General features: G+C 35.3%; 2 protein-coding genes across 5 annotated transcripts; one reads left to right on the top strand and one right to left on the bottom strand.

Moving 5' to 3' along the window:
* Nucleotides 1-1,348: 1,348 nt before the first annotated feature.
* LOC111807360 lies at nucleotides 1,349-1,974 on the bottom strand. Its single transcript, XM_023693057.1, has one exon. The coding sequence runs from the start codon at nucleotides 1,887-1,889 to the stop codon at nucleotides 1,509-1,511; it is 381 nt and encodes a 126-aa protein (XP_023548825.1). The 5' UTR covers nucleotides 1,890-1,974; the 3' UTR covers nucleotides 1,349-1,508.
* Nucleotides 1,975-5,010: 3,036 nt separating this feature from the next.
* On the top strand, nucleotides 5,011-15,810 carry LOC111806846. Of its 4 annotated transcripts, none has more exons than XM_023692345.1 (21): nucleotides 5,011-5,118; nucleotides 5,227-5,351; nucleotides 5,524-5,679; nucleotides 5,991-6,065; nucleotides 7,073-7,188; nucleotides 7,393-7,507; nucleotides 7,742-7,870; nucleotides 8,425-8,472; nucleotides 8,649-8,815; nucleotides 8,912-9,108; nucleotides 9,218-9,510; nucleotides 10,482-10,631; nucleotides 10,780-11,142; nucleotides 11,260-11,409; nucleotides 11,525-11,600; nucleotides 12,288-12,415; nucleotides 12,527-12,727; nucleotides 14,110-14,250; nucleotides 14,331-14,459; nucleotides 14,753-14,968; nucleotides 15,290-15,810. In XM_023692345.1, the coding sequence occupies exons 3-21, from the start codon at nucleotides 5,545-5,547 to the stop codon at nucleotides 15,446-15,448; spliced, it is 2,988 nt and encodes a 995-aa protein (XP_023548113.1). In that variant the 5' UTR covers nucleotides 5,011-5,118; nucleotides 5,227-5,351; nucleotides 5,524-5,544; the 3' UTR covers nucleotides 15,449-15,810. The 4 variants fall into 4 exon arrangements, with proteins under 4 accessions (XP_023548113.1, XP_023548112.1, XP_023548114.1 ...); XM_023692344.1 differs by having other exon boundaries at nucleotides 5,519-5,679; XM_023692346.1 differs by lacking the exon at nucleotides 15,290-15,810 and adding an exon at nucleotides 15,066-15,283 and having other exon boundaries at nucleotides 5,519-5,679.
* The last annotated feature ends 1,405 nt before the right edge of the window (nucleotides 15,811-17,215 follow it).

The raw sequence follows: 17,215 nt of genomic DNA, 5'->3' as shown, positions 1-17,215 counted from the left end.
TTCATTTTCTCGATTTCCGCAACGGTCTTTTCTCAATCGACACTCTCGCAGTGGCACATTTTTAATACTTTTATTTTCTCGATTTTCGCAACGGACTTTTCTCGATCTCAGTTAAAACAGTATGAAACAATGAACTAAATTGTGTTAGACTTCCCAAGTGTCGCACTGAAAATTTATAATCTTTGAAATCTCGGCTGCGGGTCCATTTTTTAAGATTTTTTTTCTCGATTTCAGTTAAAATAGTATCAAATAGTTAACTAAATAGTATAACATTTTCCGCAGTAGCACATTGACAATTTCCAATCTTTGAAATCTTGGTTCAAATCGATTTCCGCAATGATTTCTAGTCCTTGATCTTTCTCTTGTTCTTGGTACTTTCTAGGTTCTTGTTCTGTTCTTGGTTTGTCCTCCAAGACACTCCCCTTAGGATTTACGGCACTAGACATGCACTTGACAATCCTGTGTCCAAGGCTTCATGTGTTCCAAGCGACACAGCCTTAACCTACGTCCAAGGCTTCATGCGTTCCAAGCGACGTAGTCTCACCGCATCTTAGGGCTTGCCCTTCGATACGATTTGCTTAACGTATACCCAAGGCTTCATGCGTTCCAAGCGGCATAGTCTGAAAACCTATTTCCAAAGCTTCTTACGTTCCAAGCGATGTAGTCTTAATACTGCATCAAGGGCTTGCCCTATAATACAGTCTGCTTACTTAAGCTCAAGGCTTCATGCGTTCCAAGAAGTGTAGTCTAAGTCATGAGCATGCTATACCGTGGGAGGTCTTAGGAGGTTCTTGATTCGTGGCTAATTAATTATTGTCAGTTAAGGCAGTATCAAATAATTATTTGGAAATTATGCATAAATAAATTTGGTCTAAAAAAGTTGTGCTTAAACTCTATTGAAGCAGAATTTTTACTATTTTTTTCGATTTCAATTAAGACAGACAGTATCAAATAATTAGTATCCAACTTTGTAATTATTTGGAAATTATGCATATAAATAAATTTTCCTAAAAAGTTGCGTTTAAACTCTATTGAAGCAAAATTTGATGTGAGATCGGAAGATTCGTTTAGAGTATGTAATTAGTAAGTATATGACTTTCTTGCTTATTTTGCTTTTGCCTTGATATGAGTCTAACAAGTTTTTATATAGCGTTCAGATAAGATCGGATCTAAATTTTTTAAATTCACAAAGTTTTTGAAACTATTTGTATTCTTTTGAAAATATTGATAAAAATGTAATAATAAAAAATAAAAATAAAAGTGAAATGAGTGTTTATAAACTTAAAATTTAAAATAAAAATAAAGCAGAATATTATTACAATTTTAATCGAAGACAAAAGAGAGAAAGAGATCGAAAATGTGTCAAAATTGTTATAATATGTGCCCTAAATTTAAAAAAGAAAATTCCTAAAATCATCGACATGAAGGAGAGCGAATCATATCTGCCCTAAATTCAATCTCAATCGCGAATCGTATAAACTCCGAATCATGAAAATCAATAATCCAAGCTAAATCGCACCTGATCCGAGCTTCTCAGCACCATTGACGGCGACGCCGGAGCGCCGAACAGAATCGAAGAGCGGCAGAACCCTATTTCGATAGTACACAGGGCGGGAAAGTTCTTCGGCGAGATCAATCCGAACATCGGAGACACCGATCTCCTTCAAACGGTGGCCGAGCTTTTCGCCGACGCGAGAGGCGATTTTGGAGTCCCAAAAGTTGTTGGATCGAGGAAAGCGGTGGAGTTTAGAGCGGTAATAGGCGACGAATTCCTGCTCGGAGGAGGATGCCATAGCGATGATAGTGGAGGTGTCTGGATTGGTGACCTGAGCGGTGATTTTCCGGCAGGAAAGAACCAGGCGGAGGAGGTGGTTCTGGTTAATGGACATGGAAATTTGAGGAGCGGAGGCAATGGATGATGTATATATTAGGGCTTCAAAACCGGGTTCTGTTCTGTTCTGTTCTGCCGGTTTCAAGTTTGTTCGAAGAAATTAGAAATTTATATATTTATATTCCAAAACAAAATGCCACATAATCCAAAATTTAAATTTATATAATATATCAAATAATCTTAAACATAATTTACACATTTTTCAAATTAAATAAATGAAAGACCCAAATTTTAAATTAATCAAAATTCAATATACAATTAAAAAAAAAGTTTATACACAATATTCGTTTTTGATATTTGAACTTCAAAATTGTTCCTAAAAAAAATATTCTTTTAAGTTTTTTATGAAAATAATAATAATAATAATTGATACGACAATTGGTATGAAAAATTTTGAAGACACGTCCGTAATCCCTCACTATTGAGGTTAGGAATTACAATCACATGTAATCATGTTTAGGAACTATCCTTTCATAAAACATTATGTCATGATCTTGGTTTCTACTTCCAGTTCAGATAGAATTTGACGTGTAGTATCTACACACGACCCACATACCCACACATAGCCGCCAAGCGAGCTCGTATATGCACCTTCAGAACCTGACCTTCAACTAGCGTACATTCACGCTATTGGTATACCATGGACGGAAAGAAGCATAGACTGTATTATGGTTTACATAATACCGTAACATAAAATCATAGTGTGTACATTCGTACCAATCACAGCGGGGAAGTATTCCGATAAGCGTGAACATACAATATGCATGAAGTCTACCTAGTTTAAAATCATGATATGTATCTTGATGCAAGTTATGTCCTTAGTTCGTTGCATATATAACTTAATTATTTCATGTCACCTCGTAATGTAATGTATAATATTGTTTAACACTTTTCATAACATAACATAGTTTCATATGCCATAACGTTTCAACATGATATTCCATAACATAGTATCTCATATTTACAACATAACATATCGAGTTCCATGAAATAGGATACTAACATTACAACAATGACATAATAAACAAACATTAAACAATCACAAGGCACGACACATACAGTGGCACAGGACACGCAACGTTCATACTTCAAACAATTCATCCAACCGAATCAGTAATTAATAAAGTCATTTACTTGGTTTGCCTAACCCAAAGTCACTAATTATCTTTCATACTAGCCTGAATCTCCTTCTCGAAGTCCAATTCAACTTTACGATGGTTACCTTGGAAATATATGTCTTAATTAATTAAGAAATGGAGAAAAAGAATGGAGGTATGACTAACATCATGAATATATGTCATGTTTTAATGTTATGGGACCTTATGCATTTTGCATGACACGTGCATCGTGATATTTACCCGTTATGTTTTACTAAGGACGCATACTTTACTATATCTATGTTCGTCATGATATTATGCGGTGCATCGGGATACTTACCTGTTATATTTTAGCTAGGACGCATACTTTACGATATCTATGTTCACCATGTTATTATGCGGACTCTTTCCCACCTTGGCGTTCTATAGCTTTAGCGGGCGCTAGCTTGACGAGTCAGGCCCAAGGATACATATACAAGCCTGCTGTGGGTTCATGTGTACGTGACTGAGTTGTGTATAAGAAAGTACTATACATCCCGCCCTGACTAAATTGAAAAATAGAACCCAAGGCTATGTCATGATCTTTATGAAAGAGATAGGTCCCACCATGATTGCGTGTATTTGCATTTTTCGACCTAAACAATGGAGCTTACGGAGTATTTTTAAATACTTAAGCCACGTGCTACTTCTTTTTCAAATAAAGGTAAGACCCCTCTATACGGATGACGATATCACTATAAAATCGTTTTTTTTTTTCCGCGTATAATAGACATGTTATGCATGTAATGATGTCTATTTTATTAAGAAAAATAGGGCCGTTACAACGAGAATGGAGAAGACTTCTCCATTTAAGCTCGACCCATAAACATCTCTACTAATACATCAATGTCGACTTCCTCATTTTCAGCCTCGGGAGCAATGTGTGCACCGACACCTACTCGGTTTTGGACGAAAAAAAATTGAAAAACAAAAATGTAAACAACAATGAAGCATTGATTGAGACAGGAAGATAGTGAGAAGAGAGAAATGGCGTGGGTTATAATGCAGGCCAAAGTTTGGGAAATTGCTTGGTAAAGAAGCAGCCAAATTTGGGACAGCTATGCCTTTTGCCATCGATTAAGGGAACCCCTTGTCTCACCCCACACAACACCTACCTTGCATTTATGGCATACCCCAAAATCCCACTTGGACTCATTTAGAGTGGAAAAGATATTTTATATATTTATATCGAAATATTCAAAATATTTAATATTTTCTTTTTCCAATTTGAATTTGATAGAAATTTTAGAAAATAAAAAATTGGGTTCGATTTATAATTTAATTTAATTTTTTTTTTTGTCAGATCAATTCGACTTCCTATTTTTTTAAAGATTAATAATATTTAACATTTGTAGCAGAGGTTAGTAATGCGTTATGATGGTTCATAAGTAAAATTTTTAAAAATAATAAAAAAAAAAACAAGTCGACAATCCAACCAAACTCGATAATAGAGGGTTCGGTTGAGGTGTGAACCCTATTAAAATTTTAGATTGGTCCAAAAGATTTTTTTTAATCCAATCAAACTCGTACACCATAATTTTTTTTAATTAAACTATTTGGTTTTATACATTTATTAGGGGTTGAAGGAGGTGCATTAAATACCTTTTAGATTAAGACAAAGAACCACCGATTAAATGACAACTTCTACCAGATCGATCATATATTAAAAGTATGATGGTTACATATATATCGAGTCGAATAATATTAAATTTAAGATTAAATTTAGTAAATAAATTATTTAATTTTTATCATTGAAAGCAGACATTTGAAAAGCTACACCAATTACAAAAAAAAGTTGTAGAATTTAAATTAAAACCTTTTTTTTTTCTTTCTTTTTATTAAAATAATCAGAAAAAGAAAAGCAACGTTGATGTATTTAGAAATCACTCTGTAAAAAGAAAGGGAGTATGATCCCTTCATTTACGGGACCGTTGGGACTTTTGTCATTTTCATATTAATTTTTTTCTTCGGAATTTCATTCATTTTTCCCTTTTTGTTTCTTTTGTTTTTAATTTTATTTTGTTTATTTTTGTTTTTTATCTCGCGATTATGGGTTAGATTTCTCTCTTCCTCCACATTACGCCATTTCAGGTAATTTTTAATTTTGCTTTTCTTTTTGTTCTTTAATTTCTACGATTTTTCCATTTTCTGAATTGACCCATTTCTGGGTTTTGAAAATTTCTTTCCAAAATTTGGAAGATTTTTCTTCAGGGTGCTATAGATCACGCCCGCAGTAGTATAGCTTGATCGCAATTCCGATCAGAGTTTGATTTCTTATTGGTGAATACCGCCGCTTTACTTGTTTGAGCTTCTGTTTCAGTTTGGTAAGATCTCTCTTTCTCTGCTTCAATAATTCATCACATTTCATTGTTGGGTTTTGAATCGATTTAATACTGACAGTATGTTATGACCTATATAAACTTGTTCTTCTTTGGTTGTCTTGAATTACAATTGTTCATGAGTTCGTGTGATTCTGTTCGTGGACTTTCAGAGCAGGTTTGAATTTCTTGAGAAATCATGGGGGTTATGTCTAGGCGGGTTATTCCTGCCTGTGGTAGCCTCTGTTTCTTCTGTCCTTCTATGCGGGCGAGATCAAGACAGCCTGTGAAACGATACAAGAAGTTCCTTGCTGATATATTTCCTCGTAATCAGGTGAGGAGCTGGTCTTTGCGTGTAAGCTTTAAATGATTGTGCCAATTTTGCTAGTCTTAGAGTAAAGAACAAATTGGATTCAGGTAAGAGTTCTGGAATTGTGAATTAATAACCATGGATTTTGGAAGTCTAGCGACTCTTATTCTTCACTTCTCTTACTCTTCTGATAACAATGAATTAATGACAATGATTTTGGCTATAACAAATGTGTTCGTAAGAAATATTGTGTTGTATAGTTTCTTGATCTTATTCGCTGTAGATGTACATTTCAATTTTTATATGTCTACTTATTTTATAACTTCATCTGCTAGGATGCTGAACCAAATGATAGACAAATTTGTAAACTCTGTGACTATGCTTCAAAGAACCCGTTGCGTATTCCCAAGGTATGTAACTTTTTTTTCCCTCTTATTCATACTTGGAATCTTCTTCCGTCTTTGAGCAAAAGCTGTTGTAGTTTCAAAATGAATTGGTTGCAATTTCGATTTTAGGAATCCTTGGATTTGTTTTCTGGTTATGAAATATTTGTATAAGAGTCATACATAAATGCAGTAGGTTAGCAGCATACAAAAAACCCTTTTGTCTGATGTACATGATAATCTCGATCGAGTCACAAGAAGTTTTTTGATGTCACTCTTAACATTGATTTTTGAAATAAGAAGTCAAAGATGCAGTGTGAAAAATAAATTAAGAACAGCAATCTGAAAGAAAGGTTATGGATATTTATAGCCTTGTTTTTTCACCCAATGGACTACATTCTTCTTTCTCTTCTAAGCTTTGGGAGGTTAAAACCTCAAAGAAAGTTCAAATATTCTCTTGGCCTGCTGTCTTCGGGAGAATCAACTCCATGAATTTTATCTAGAAAGACCCTCTTTGATGCTTATGCCTTAGTAGTGCGTTCCTTATAAACTTAGGATTTTGATCATGTATTTTGGAGGTGTTCATTTGGAAAGATGATTTGGTTGGGCTTACTGCAGGTATTTTGCGTGTGGTTTTAGTTTTGAGTGAGTCATGTCACACTGTGTTGTTAGAAGTTATTCTTGTTTCCACCTTTTTGGAATTAAAGGTTTCCACTGATAAGTGGTGTCTTAACTATCTTATACTATATTTGGAATAGAAGGATTTTTATGGGTATTGCGGGGTCTTTAGAGGAGGTTTAGAATTTCATACTGTTCATGCTTCCTTTAGTCCCTAGCTTGCATATTACTTTTTTTTACGTGGCGGTCTTTTGTTTCCGACTCTTAGCAGCCAAAGCCCCTTCTTGTTATTTTCTTCCAAAGGCTCTGTGGTCTGCATTTTGGCGTGTGTTTCACTAAACGCACTAAACTTATTTATTAAATGTCCCAGCTAAGTTTTTCACTCTTTCTCTTGTTCTTTGATTTTGACTTTGTAGATTACCGAACACCTGGAGCAAAGATGCTACAAAGATTTGCGGAATGAGAACTTTGGATATGTGAAAGTTGTAATATATATATACAGAAAACTTCTATTAATGTGCAAAGACCAGATGTAAGTTTGATTTACTAAATCATGGTGCAATTTAACTGGAATCATTCGTTTTGAGAGTTCGAGTACCACTTTACTTTTGAATTACTATTCATATGATAGTATTGAATAAAATCTTATGATCTAGGCTTGGAAAACATGTACTTTGATCTTTCATGAAATCAGATTTTCTGCATGTCATTTACCTAAACACTTCAACTCTTGCAGGCCACTATTTGCTAATAGCTTAATTGGGATTTCTCGAACTCTTTTAGAACAAACACGGCATGATGATGTGCAGATTCTTGGTTGCAATATCCTTGTTGATTTCATACGTAGCCAGGTACTTGAAGAATATACTCTTCATTGCTGATTTTGTTATTATGTTGCATGTGAAATTGTTATTACGTACTTTACCCACTGATGGATAATGCATTTGTAATTTTTTTGCATCCTGTGTAAGTAGAAGCTTTGCAAGCATGGTATTCCCTTGTATCTTAATGAAGATGACTCTCTCTTTGAATCTTCTGCCCTATCATTTAGTGATTATATGACACTAACTATTCAAATAAAGTAGACAGATAATACATATATGTTCAACTTAGAGGGCATCATTCCAAAACTTTGCCAATTGGCTCTAGAAGGTGAGAGTAATGAGGAGGCACCTCATTTGCGGTCAGCTGGACTTCAAGCTCTAGCTTCTATGGTATTACTCTCTCCCTCTCTCGGTCTGATGCTAATACTCTAGATAATTGTAAATGTATTTTGAGTACAACTTTCTTTTCATCGTTTTGATTTGTCATCTTCATCCATGGTTATCAAATTTGAAATGGTCAAAATAGATTACTGCCAAGAGCATTCTTATATCTGAATCTCAAAATCCCTCTGTCTGATACTATTTAGCAAAGTTCCTTCTATCCATGGTTATTAAATTTCTTTGGATGCGTTCTTCACCTTTTGTAGATTAGATCCTACTTAGATTCTGCTTCTCTTAATACATGTGATGATTGAGATTGCTGGTACATCCACTGTCCTATATTCGCTTACCGGATTCACGATTTCTCTTAGAAGATGTGATTATTTAGATTGATAGAACTATTCCGTTCTTGGATTCTGCTTCTCTTATGAAACCTGATGATTGAAATCGCTGGTTATTTTCCCAGTTTGATTCTTTTTCTTTTTCCGGTTAACTCATTAATACAATTATTTACTTCGTTTAGATAATATTCTGATGCATTGCTTTAAAAAATATTTTTGTAGATATTGTTCATGGGCGAGCAATCTCACATCTCAATGGACTTTGACAAAGTGAGCTGTCTCTTAATCTTGTCGTCGTTTTTCTTTTTCCCAGAAATACCAAGGGCGTCGGAGTATTTTGTGTGCTTTTTTTAACTTGTAAAATTCAAAGGATTTTTTGTTGGTGTGTACAAGATATTGTTGGGATCCATGCTAATATGAAATTTTCTAACTTGTCCTCGAAATAGATTATATCAGTGGTTTTGGAGAACTACGTAGTAGATGGACAGTATTCTCATTCAGAGGCTCAGTACATTGAAGGACAGGATAAAGTAGAGAACCATAGCTCTTCTATATTAGATGTTAATCAAAAGGTCTCAACATTTAACCATTTTATCAATTTGGAAGCTGAAACGTAAGTCCATAGTTCTATTAGTTTAATTGGTTCAACTATTATTTGTTCGGACATGATCACTGGGCCCGTTTCTTACATCATCCACCATTATCACAGGGATATGTCCAAGAACCCTTCTTATTGGTCTAGAGTTTGCTTGTGTAATATGGCTAGATTGGCAAAGGAAGCTACAACTGTCAGGCGTATGTTTGAACCTCTATTTCATCATTTTGATACTGAAAATCAATGGTCATTAGAAAAAGGACTTGCCTGCTCGGTATTGTCATTTATGCAATCGCTTTTGGCTGAATCAGGTTATATTTGAAACTTATTGTTGTTGTATGTTTCTTTTAGCAGTTATTCTACTGTTGTCCATCGTTTGATTTTCCCCCCTTTTTGGTGAAACTTTTTCCTTGATACCAGGTGACCACTCGTATCTTTTGTTTCCGATTCTTGTCAAGCACTTGGATCATAAAAGTATTGTAAAAGAGCCTCAGATTCAAACAGATATTATCAATGTAACCACACAACTTGTTCAAAATGCAAAACCGCTAGCCTCGGTTACTATTATTGGGGCTATCACTGATTTGATAAAACATCTACGGAAGTGCCTACTCTGTTCATCTGAAGCATCTAGCAATGGACACGACACAGATAAATGGAGTACCGACCTTCAGTTGGCATTGGAAAATTGCATTTCTCAGCTCTCAAAGAAGGTTGGTTCTTTTCTTTTCTTTTTCACATTTATTCTGATAATTGGATGTTATTGAGTTTGGTAGGCAATGATGAAATGAACCCCAAAACTTGTCCATTTATGGCATATTACTTTCTGAGCCTCCTGAAATATCCAGTTTTATGTTAGGCCTTTCGTACAAGTCTCTTCAGCCATGTATGAATATATGGTTTTTTTTTTTTTTAATTTCTTGTCTTACTATACTGTCCATGTCTGTTAAACGGAACATTTTTGTCATACTTGGACCATTGATTCATAAGATCCTTTACAAGAATAGTTAAAAATAACTATGGAATTCTTAAGAAATGTATGCATATCAAATCATCACGATTATTTTCCCTCGATAATAATGGGGGTATTTTTCATAAATCCCTTATGCTTTCCGATTTTGGCAGAGCTAATATTTTGAGTGTTATTGCTGCGTGGTCTTTTGCTTAACCCCTTTTGTCTCAGAACTTATGGTAGGCCATGTGTTCTTCTTGTACAATGTTTTTATATCTAATTCTACAAAGTCTATTGAAATTTGCTTTATGGCTATAGACCTCAAAACACTTTGGCTTAGGTAATCCCTCGAAAGTTGGTTTCTACCTTAAATCTAATGGTGTTTGATTATCGATTTTTTTTTTTCAATATTTTCTCCTATTTCTTTTCAGCCATCCCTCCACATGTGGGTTCTTTATTTTGCTTTTCAATAATTGGATTTGCAGTGGTTGGGCACTAGAGTATGTACTATGCATTTGTTGATCTTTTCCTTTCTTTCCTTTGTTTTTACTTGCTCTCAAGAATTGTTAAATACACTATCTTCCTTTTAGTAAATATAAATAAATAAATGCATATTTTTCTATCATCATTGATATAGAGTTTCCAAATAATAATAGCTTGTTCTCATTTTTTCATTCTGGAGGGACTGGTTTCCACTGCATGTTTTTCACTAAAACCATTTGAAACTAACAGGTAGGGGATGCGGGACCCATACTTGATACGCTAGCTGTTGTGCTGGAGAATATTCCAAATAATAATATTTCAGCTCGAGCAACAATCTCCGCTATTTATCAGACTGCAATGGCGGTATCATCTATTCCTAATGTTTCTTATTACAGGAAGGCAAGTAACCTTACTGCAAAATTTTTATGTTTTTTGCATTGTTTTTGAGATAGGAGAGGACTGTCTGAGCTTAGGAGACATACATGTGCTGCTGGATCCCAAGATTATGTGAAACTTAGATCCTAAATCTATCATGTTTTTTCTTCAGGCTTTTCCTGATGCCCTATTTCATCAGTTGCTTTTAGCAATGGCTCACCCTGATCTCGAGACTCGAATTGGGGCCCACGACATTTTCTCTATAGTGCTTATGCCATCCATTAAGTGTCCTAGGATGGAACTGAATGCGATTTCCTCAAAAAATGTTTCATGGTTACCATTTGGCTGTGCAACACAGAAATTGATTAGTGGAAGTTTCTCCTTTAAAGACGAAGACAAGCATGCATCAGAACCCATAAATGGGGTACGAATGGAAGAAAGTCAACCAGCCGACTTCATCACCGAGAAATCTGTCACACATCCATCTATGCATGGATCCTCCAGCTTCAATCACATTTTCAGCGAGGCAAAAACTGTATGAAATTCTGAACACTTATCTTTTCTTACTATCGGTAAATTGCTCATAATATATTCATTGCTCTATGGAAGCGTTCTATAATGAAAATTAGAGTCATATGTTTAAACTTTCCAGAAGTTGACTTCCCTCCGGTTAAGCAGTCACCAAGTGAGTCTCCTGCTCTCGTCAATCTGGGTTCAAGCTACATCTTCGGATAATACCCCTGCAAATTTTGAGGCTATGGCCCACACTTATAGCATAGCTTTGCTATTTACCCGGTCTAAGGTGAATTCTTTGGATAAATTTACTTGATAACTTAGTTTGTTTGGGATCTTAGGAGTTCACTCTTAAATGCTGATCTGAAAAACAAAAAGAACTGCTAAGTCGTGATTCTTAACAGACTTCAAGCCACATGGCTCTCATACGATGTTTTCAGCTGGCATTTTCCCTTCGAAGCATAGCTGTGGATCAAGAAGGTAATCTGAAATCATTTTGTAGTTAGTAGGAAACTATTCATTATGTGGGAAAAGGGCAGCCTTGAGCTTACTGTGCCTGCCTAGATGCTCGTGAAATTTGGGATTCGGTCTCTGTAATTTTCTTTAACAAGATACGACCTTCTCAATCTCATTGAGATAAAGAAAAAGATACAAAAATATTTCAAGGGAAAAAAAAAGTCTTAAAAGAGAGTTAAAAAAAACTACAAAAGTATACTTAAAACACAAACCCTTTTGAGTAAAAATAAATGTATCTCAATTCACTATAAATATCTTAGGGGAATAGTGAGAAAACAAATTAGCAAGAGAACACCAATCAGAGGGTTTGAATATAGCGATATTGAATCTTTCCATGCGAATCATTTTGGGATAGTTTACTTTCAGTTGACATTCTTGTGCAGTTCGTGATTATATCTTTTCTATTATATAATTGGAAGCAAAACAAGGTTTTCAAGTTTGAACATTAAGAACTTGTTACCTATCTCGTTAATAACTTAAAATGATAACATTTTCTTCTGCTTCTCCTGAATCATGTGACCATTAGAGATATTGTGTCTTTTGATAAACTTTGTATATTATTTCAGTGTTTCTAATGAAAAGAATTCTTTCTACATGTTAAGCATCCTGTGTTGTACCTTCCACTAACAGATCTCTGTGTTCCTATTGAAGGCGGTTTACCACCCTCTCGCAGAAGATCTCTCTTCTCCATGGCATCGTTTATGCTTCTGTTTTCAGCCCGGGCGGGTGGTCTCCCAGAGTTGACTCCCATCATTAAAGCATCATTAGATAATAAAATGGTTAATCTTCAAACCTGTCAAATAGGATCAGTACATTCTCTTGTACTTAGATTGATTATTTTGTGCAGCAAATGTGCTAAAATTATAGAGTTGAACTTTTGAATTTGACAGGTTGATCCTCACCTTCAGTCGGTTAATGATACCAGGCTGCAGGCTGTTCGTGTGACGTCTGAAAAGGATAGTGTAGCATTTGGGTCAGAAGAAGATGAATTTGCTGCAACGAAGTTTCTAGCAACACTTGAATTAGATGAACAGCAGTTGAAGGAAACTGTGGTCTCACACTTTACGATTAAATATGCCAATCTCTCAGAGGTATTGATTCTTATCACACTTCATAATTAATTTTTTTTTATAAATGCCTTTGTTTTTTTCACGAGAAACAAAACTTTCATTATGTAACAAGAGCCACTGGAAGACGGCCAAAAAAGCTTCACGAAAGAATTAATGAACACCTTGATCAATAATTAAGAAAGTGAGGCATCATGGAAACATGTGGAAGTCAATGTCTATGAGGCATTTGAATGCCTTTTTCAATATAAAGTTGTGAATATCTTATGATTTTGAAAAGGAATGGAGCCTGCAGAATGTTTTGCTGACTTTTTAAACTTGTAGTTATAGTGTTTGGTTGAGCAGTATTTTTTTAAAAAAATTATTATTGAAAAATGAGGCTTTCATGGAAAAAGATAAGCAAAATTGTCCAATAAAACGAGATAAAAATGGTAACTGGAACTAAAGATCGAACAGGGCTCTGATCTGAAAGGATAAAGTCGAAAGGAAATTTTCTAATTAAAAAAAGAGAGAGTACGTGAGAGAGAGAGGGAGAAAAGAACGGATAAATACCCTTGAAACAACCTTCCAAGAGATGCATCAAACTGGAAATAGATCAACCATCTTCCCAGAACCTCTCAATACCTAAAAAGTTCGACTTCTCCAAGCTAATTATGTAGCTGTATTATAGGCATATGAAACCCAATATAATTAGTTTAGGGGAGATGAAAATCTTCGAAACGCTTAAGAAACAAAAACTGTAGCACCCAAGAAGAGGAGGGATACATGAATGAATCATGACCACTGTCAAGAAAGACTTGAAAAGAACGATAGTTACTACCTATGCCCCAACAAAGTGCTTTCTTTTATATATCTCAATCATCGGACAAGTCAAGAGTGCTTGGCTTGGAACAATTTTATGTTAGGCGACTTCTTGAGAATTTTATTGGGAAGCATACGAGTGAGGACAAAGCTTGCGTTGGTGTTGGAGAAAGTTTTCAATCAAACAAGCAACTTATGGTTAGTAGGTAGCATGGTTAGGTTATAAGGGATGCAAAAGAACGTCGGGGCCGTTAGGTGCCGAATCTTGGGCTGGGGGCATTTGCAGATCCTTGCAAGGACACCCAATTTAGTTAATGATAACTTGGGGGATCTTTTAAGACACTTTAGAGATTAAAACACTAGGAGGAAGCATATCAAAGAAAGAGTGACCACCCCAGCACAGCTGATATGAGCAAGTCTTTCAAATATATTATTTCCTATCAAAATATACTTACACATACATACATGAGGGGTGGATACTCTAATAAATACATTTTTTTAAAATCAGAATCAAGGTAGCACCTTAAAATCAAGGAAAATTGAAAAGCATGAGGGAAGATGTACAAGTGTTAAAAATTGTGTTAATGAACTTTATTTTCTTTTAGGCTGATCTATCAAGTGTTAAAGAGCAGCTTTTACACGGGTTTTCGCCTGATGAGGCATACCCGTTAGGAGCTCCATTATTTATGGAGACACCACATTCAAGTTCTCCACTTGCTAAGCTGGCATTTTCAGATTATGATGAGGTGAGACCTGTTTAAGTTGTATGTCACTTACCATTATCCTTTAAAAGAGTATCAGTAAAATCATGATGTGTTTCTTTCAGGGTATGTCTCCTGATGTTTTGACAGATGACGAAGCCTTCCTCGAGCCTAGTGGAAGCCAGTCCAATCATAAAACGTCAATTTCCATCAGTAACCTCGACATTCTAAGCGTTAATCAGCTTTTGGAATCAGTAAGACAAACATTTCATGGTGCTCCAGTTTTCAAGTTCTTGTTTAATCCTATCAACATGAATCCTTCTATTTTGCACTTATGGAATATATCAGAGCATTATACCTTAGTGAACGCTTTATTTTTTATTTTCTCCAATTATGAACTTATGCTTACTCCTTTGTTGTGTAGTGTTATTGCAATGAGAATTAGTATGCATCTACTACTTATTGCTGAAACTTAGGATATCCCTTTGCTAATATGTATATATCTTGAGAGGTTGGCCCCGTGGAGTGATGTCCGTACTATTTACAGGTGCTCGAAACAGCCAGACAAGTTGCGAGCTTCCCAGTTTCTTCGGCGCCTGTTCCGTACGATCAAATGAAAAGTCAATGTGAGGCCCTCATAACTTGCAAACAGCAGAAAATGTCAGTGCTTCATAGTTTCAAGCACAAAGAAGACACAAAGGAAGAGAAGGCAATAGTACTCTCCAGTGAAATTGAAACTTTACCTTCTCCTTTACCTGTCAATGTAAGTAATATCATTTCAAAAGTTGTGGTAGCCTATCTTACTCCATATTCTTATTGATCTTTTCCAAGCTTGAAGAAAGAATCCGCTCTTCCTTCAGGCTCTTTTGGAAGAAATTATTCAAGGAGCTTGATAGAATGTGGCTAACAGTTTTATAACGTTGGATGTTACAAAGAGAAACTAAAATTTATGGTTTCACGGTGCCACGACAATGTGTTGGCCACATTGAATAGTTTTCCCTCTTCTAGCTATAGAATTTAGTTATATTATTTCATCGAACCAGGAAAAACTACTACTAACATTCTCTTGTCGTTATCAATTCAGACAATGGAAATCGTTCCGGGGGATGTGAAGTATTATACTAAGGAGACCAACAAAAGACACGATCAGCCGCTTCTTTGTTCACATGAATATGGGCGTCACTCGTTAAGGTTACCTCCTTCAAGTCCATATGACAAATTCTTAAAAGCTGCTGGATGCTAGAAGAACTTAGCTGTAATTTACATGCTAAAAGGCTAGTTTGTATTCCCATTAAGCTACTTCAATATTCCACTGTCCATTCATTCATTCTTCATATTAAATTGTGGTCGATCGAGTTAGTTTTAGTTTGGTAATACAAATGATGCTTTCGAATAGCAAGCAACAAGCATCGGAGTCGGAGTGTATTTGGCCAGAATAGTTGGTTTAGATACATTTAGATAGGTCTTGGGGAAGTTTGTGTTCCTAAAGTAATCATAATATCTGATATCTCCTTATTTTTGTACAATATTTGCTGAATTGGAAATCCTGATTGAAAGGAAGATGTGTATGTGAGATTTATATTCATATTCATGTTGATTTGTACATACGGATGTGTTGTGTGTTTTATTGTTTGAAGACATGTAATTCAGATTTTCAAGGTTTGTGTCATTGCATTCTGCTGCAAATAGGAGTGGTATTTTTGAACCTACCACTTGTAAAGAACAAAAATTCCTGACCACTTTGTGTCTCTAGCCTGTCAATTAGGCTTCACTCATCGAATCGTCCTCGATCTATGCCCAATCGTCATAGGAGAACGTTGTCGGAGTTTGCATAATTGACAGTTCGACTAGTTAAAGATCTGTTCGGGTGAGTTTGTTTTGAGTTCAAACGAGTTCAATTAATGACTAACAATCTAAGGAATTTTGATTAGTTCAAGGGATTTTCGACCGGTCCAGACTCGTTCAACGCCAATTGGACCTAGTCGAGGTTATTTTTTCTCTTATTTTGCAACAATTTCTACAAATATAGAGTTTTTGCTCTCATGTGAATCTTCTATTTTAAATCTTAATAAAATCAAATCCACCAATATTTTGCACCTTTCTACTACAAGTTTGTTTGTTGTAATCTGTTTTGTAATGTTGCATATATATTTCGAAATTTCCACTCTTGCATATATCATGTACAATGTTAAACGACCTGCTTCTTACGGTTTCGAAACACAGGGCATTACATACTCAAAGTGAAAAATGAAATTCATTTTTAAAACGACTGATGCAGTGGAACAATTTCAACATAGTAAATAGACATATAAACAATATCAAAGGATTACAACAATATTCTACGTGAGTTATAAATACAAAATAGTTTACAAAAATACAAATAAATCAAAGCAAAAGACACATGAGTAGTAAAACACATGACACAAATCTAAAGACCCTCTCTGTAGCTGCACGACTTTGCACATTTCTTACCATAATCAATCATCTATGAATCATTTGAAAAACAAAGAGTAACGAGAATGAATATAAAATGTTTAATATGCAACCTACTTCTACGCTCCTAATTAGGCTCTTAAACTATATGGTCATTACATTTTTAAAGTTGACAAATTGCATGGCCATTCAGTTCTCTCTAGTCCTATTAAGCTTATTGAGTTCTAAACCCTACACACTCCTATTCCAAGAGTGTAATTCTTTCGAGGGTTTCTAGTGCACTTAGTTTTATGTTTCCACTTTTCAAAGTCTATTTAGTCATTGCGCTTACTACACATAAATCACGGTGCCCTAGAGTGGAAGTGGATAGCTTGATGGATCCACTCTCCTTAAATCCACCCAAGGGTGAGGAATCATGCATGTACATGAATTAAGGCTAGGACCACGTTATTGTGTTGGACAACTCGATGGGATTCACCCTCCTTAAATCCATCTAAGGGCAAGGAATCATACAAGTGTATGAGCTAGGGCTAAGACCGGGCCATTGTTTATGGAGTGGACATAGACACTTTGATGG

This window comes from Cucurbita pepo, chromosome LG12, assembly GCF_002806865.2.
Source record: "Cucurbita pepo subsp. pepo cultivar mu-cu-16 chromosome LG12, ASM280686v2, whole genome shotgun sequence".
NCBI lineage: Eukaryota > Viridiplantae > Streptophyta > Magnoliopsida > Cucurbitales > Cucurbitaceae > Cucurbita > Cucurbita pepo.
Note: the sequence above shows the minus strand (reverse complement) of the source record. Positions and strands in the feature narration are given on the sequence as shown.

What these genes read in the sequence shown, in the direction of transcription:
- LOC111806846 (XM_023692345.1), top strand. Translation starts at nt 5,545, where the DNA reads ATGGGGGTTATGTCTAGGCGGGTTATTCCTGCCTGTGGTAGCCTCTGT. An exon ending in ATCGCTTTTGGCTGAATCAG is followed by an intron (nt 9,109 to 9,217) that starts GTTATATTTGAA and finishes CCTTGATACCAG; the next exon opens with GTGACCACTCGTATCTTTTG. An exon ending in CATAGCTGTGGATCAAGAAG is followed by an intron (nt 11,601 to 12,287) that starts GTAATCTGAAAT and finishes TTCCTATTGAAG; the next exon opens with GCGGTTTACCACCCTCTCGC.
- LOC111807360 (XM_023693057.1), bottom strand. Translation starts at nt 1,889, where the DNA reads ATGTCCATTAACCAGAACCACCTCCTCCGCCTGGTTCTTTCCTGCCGG.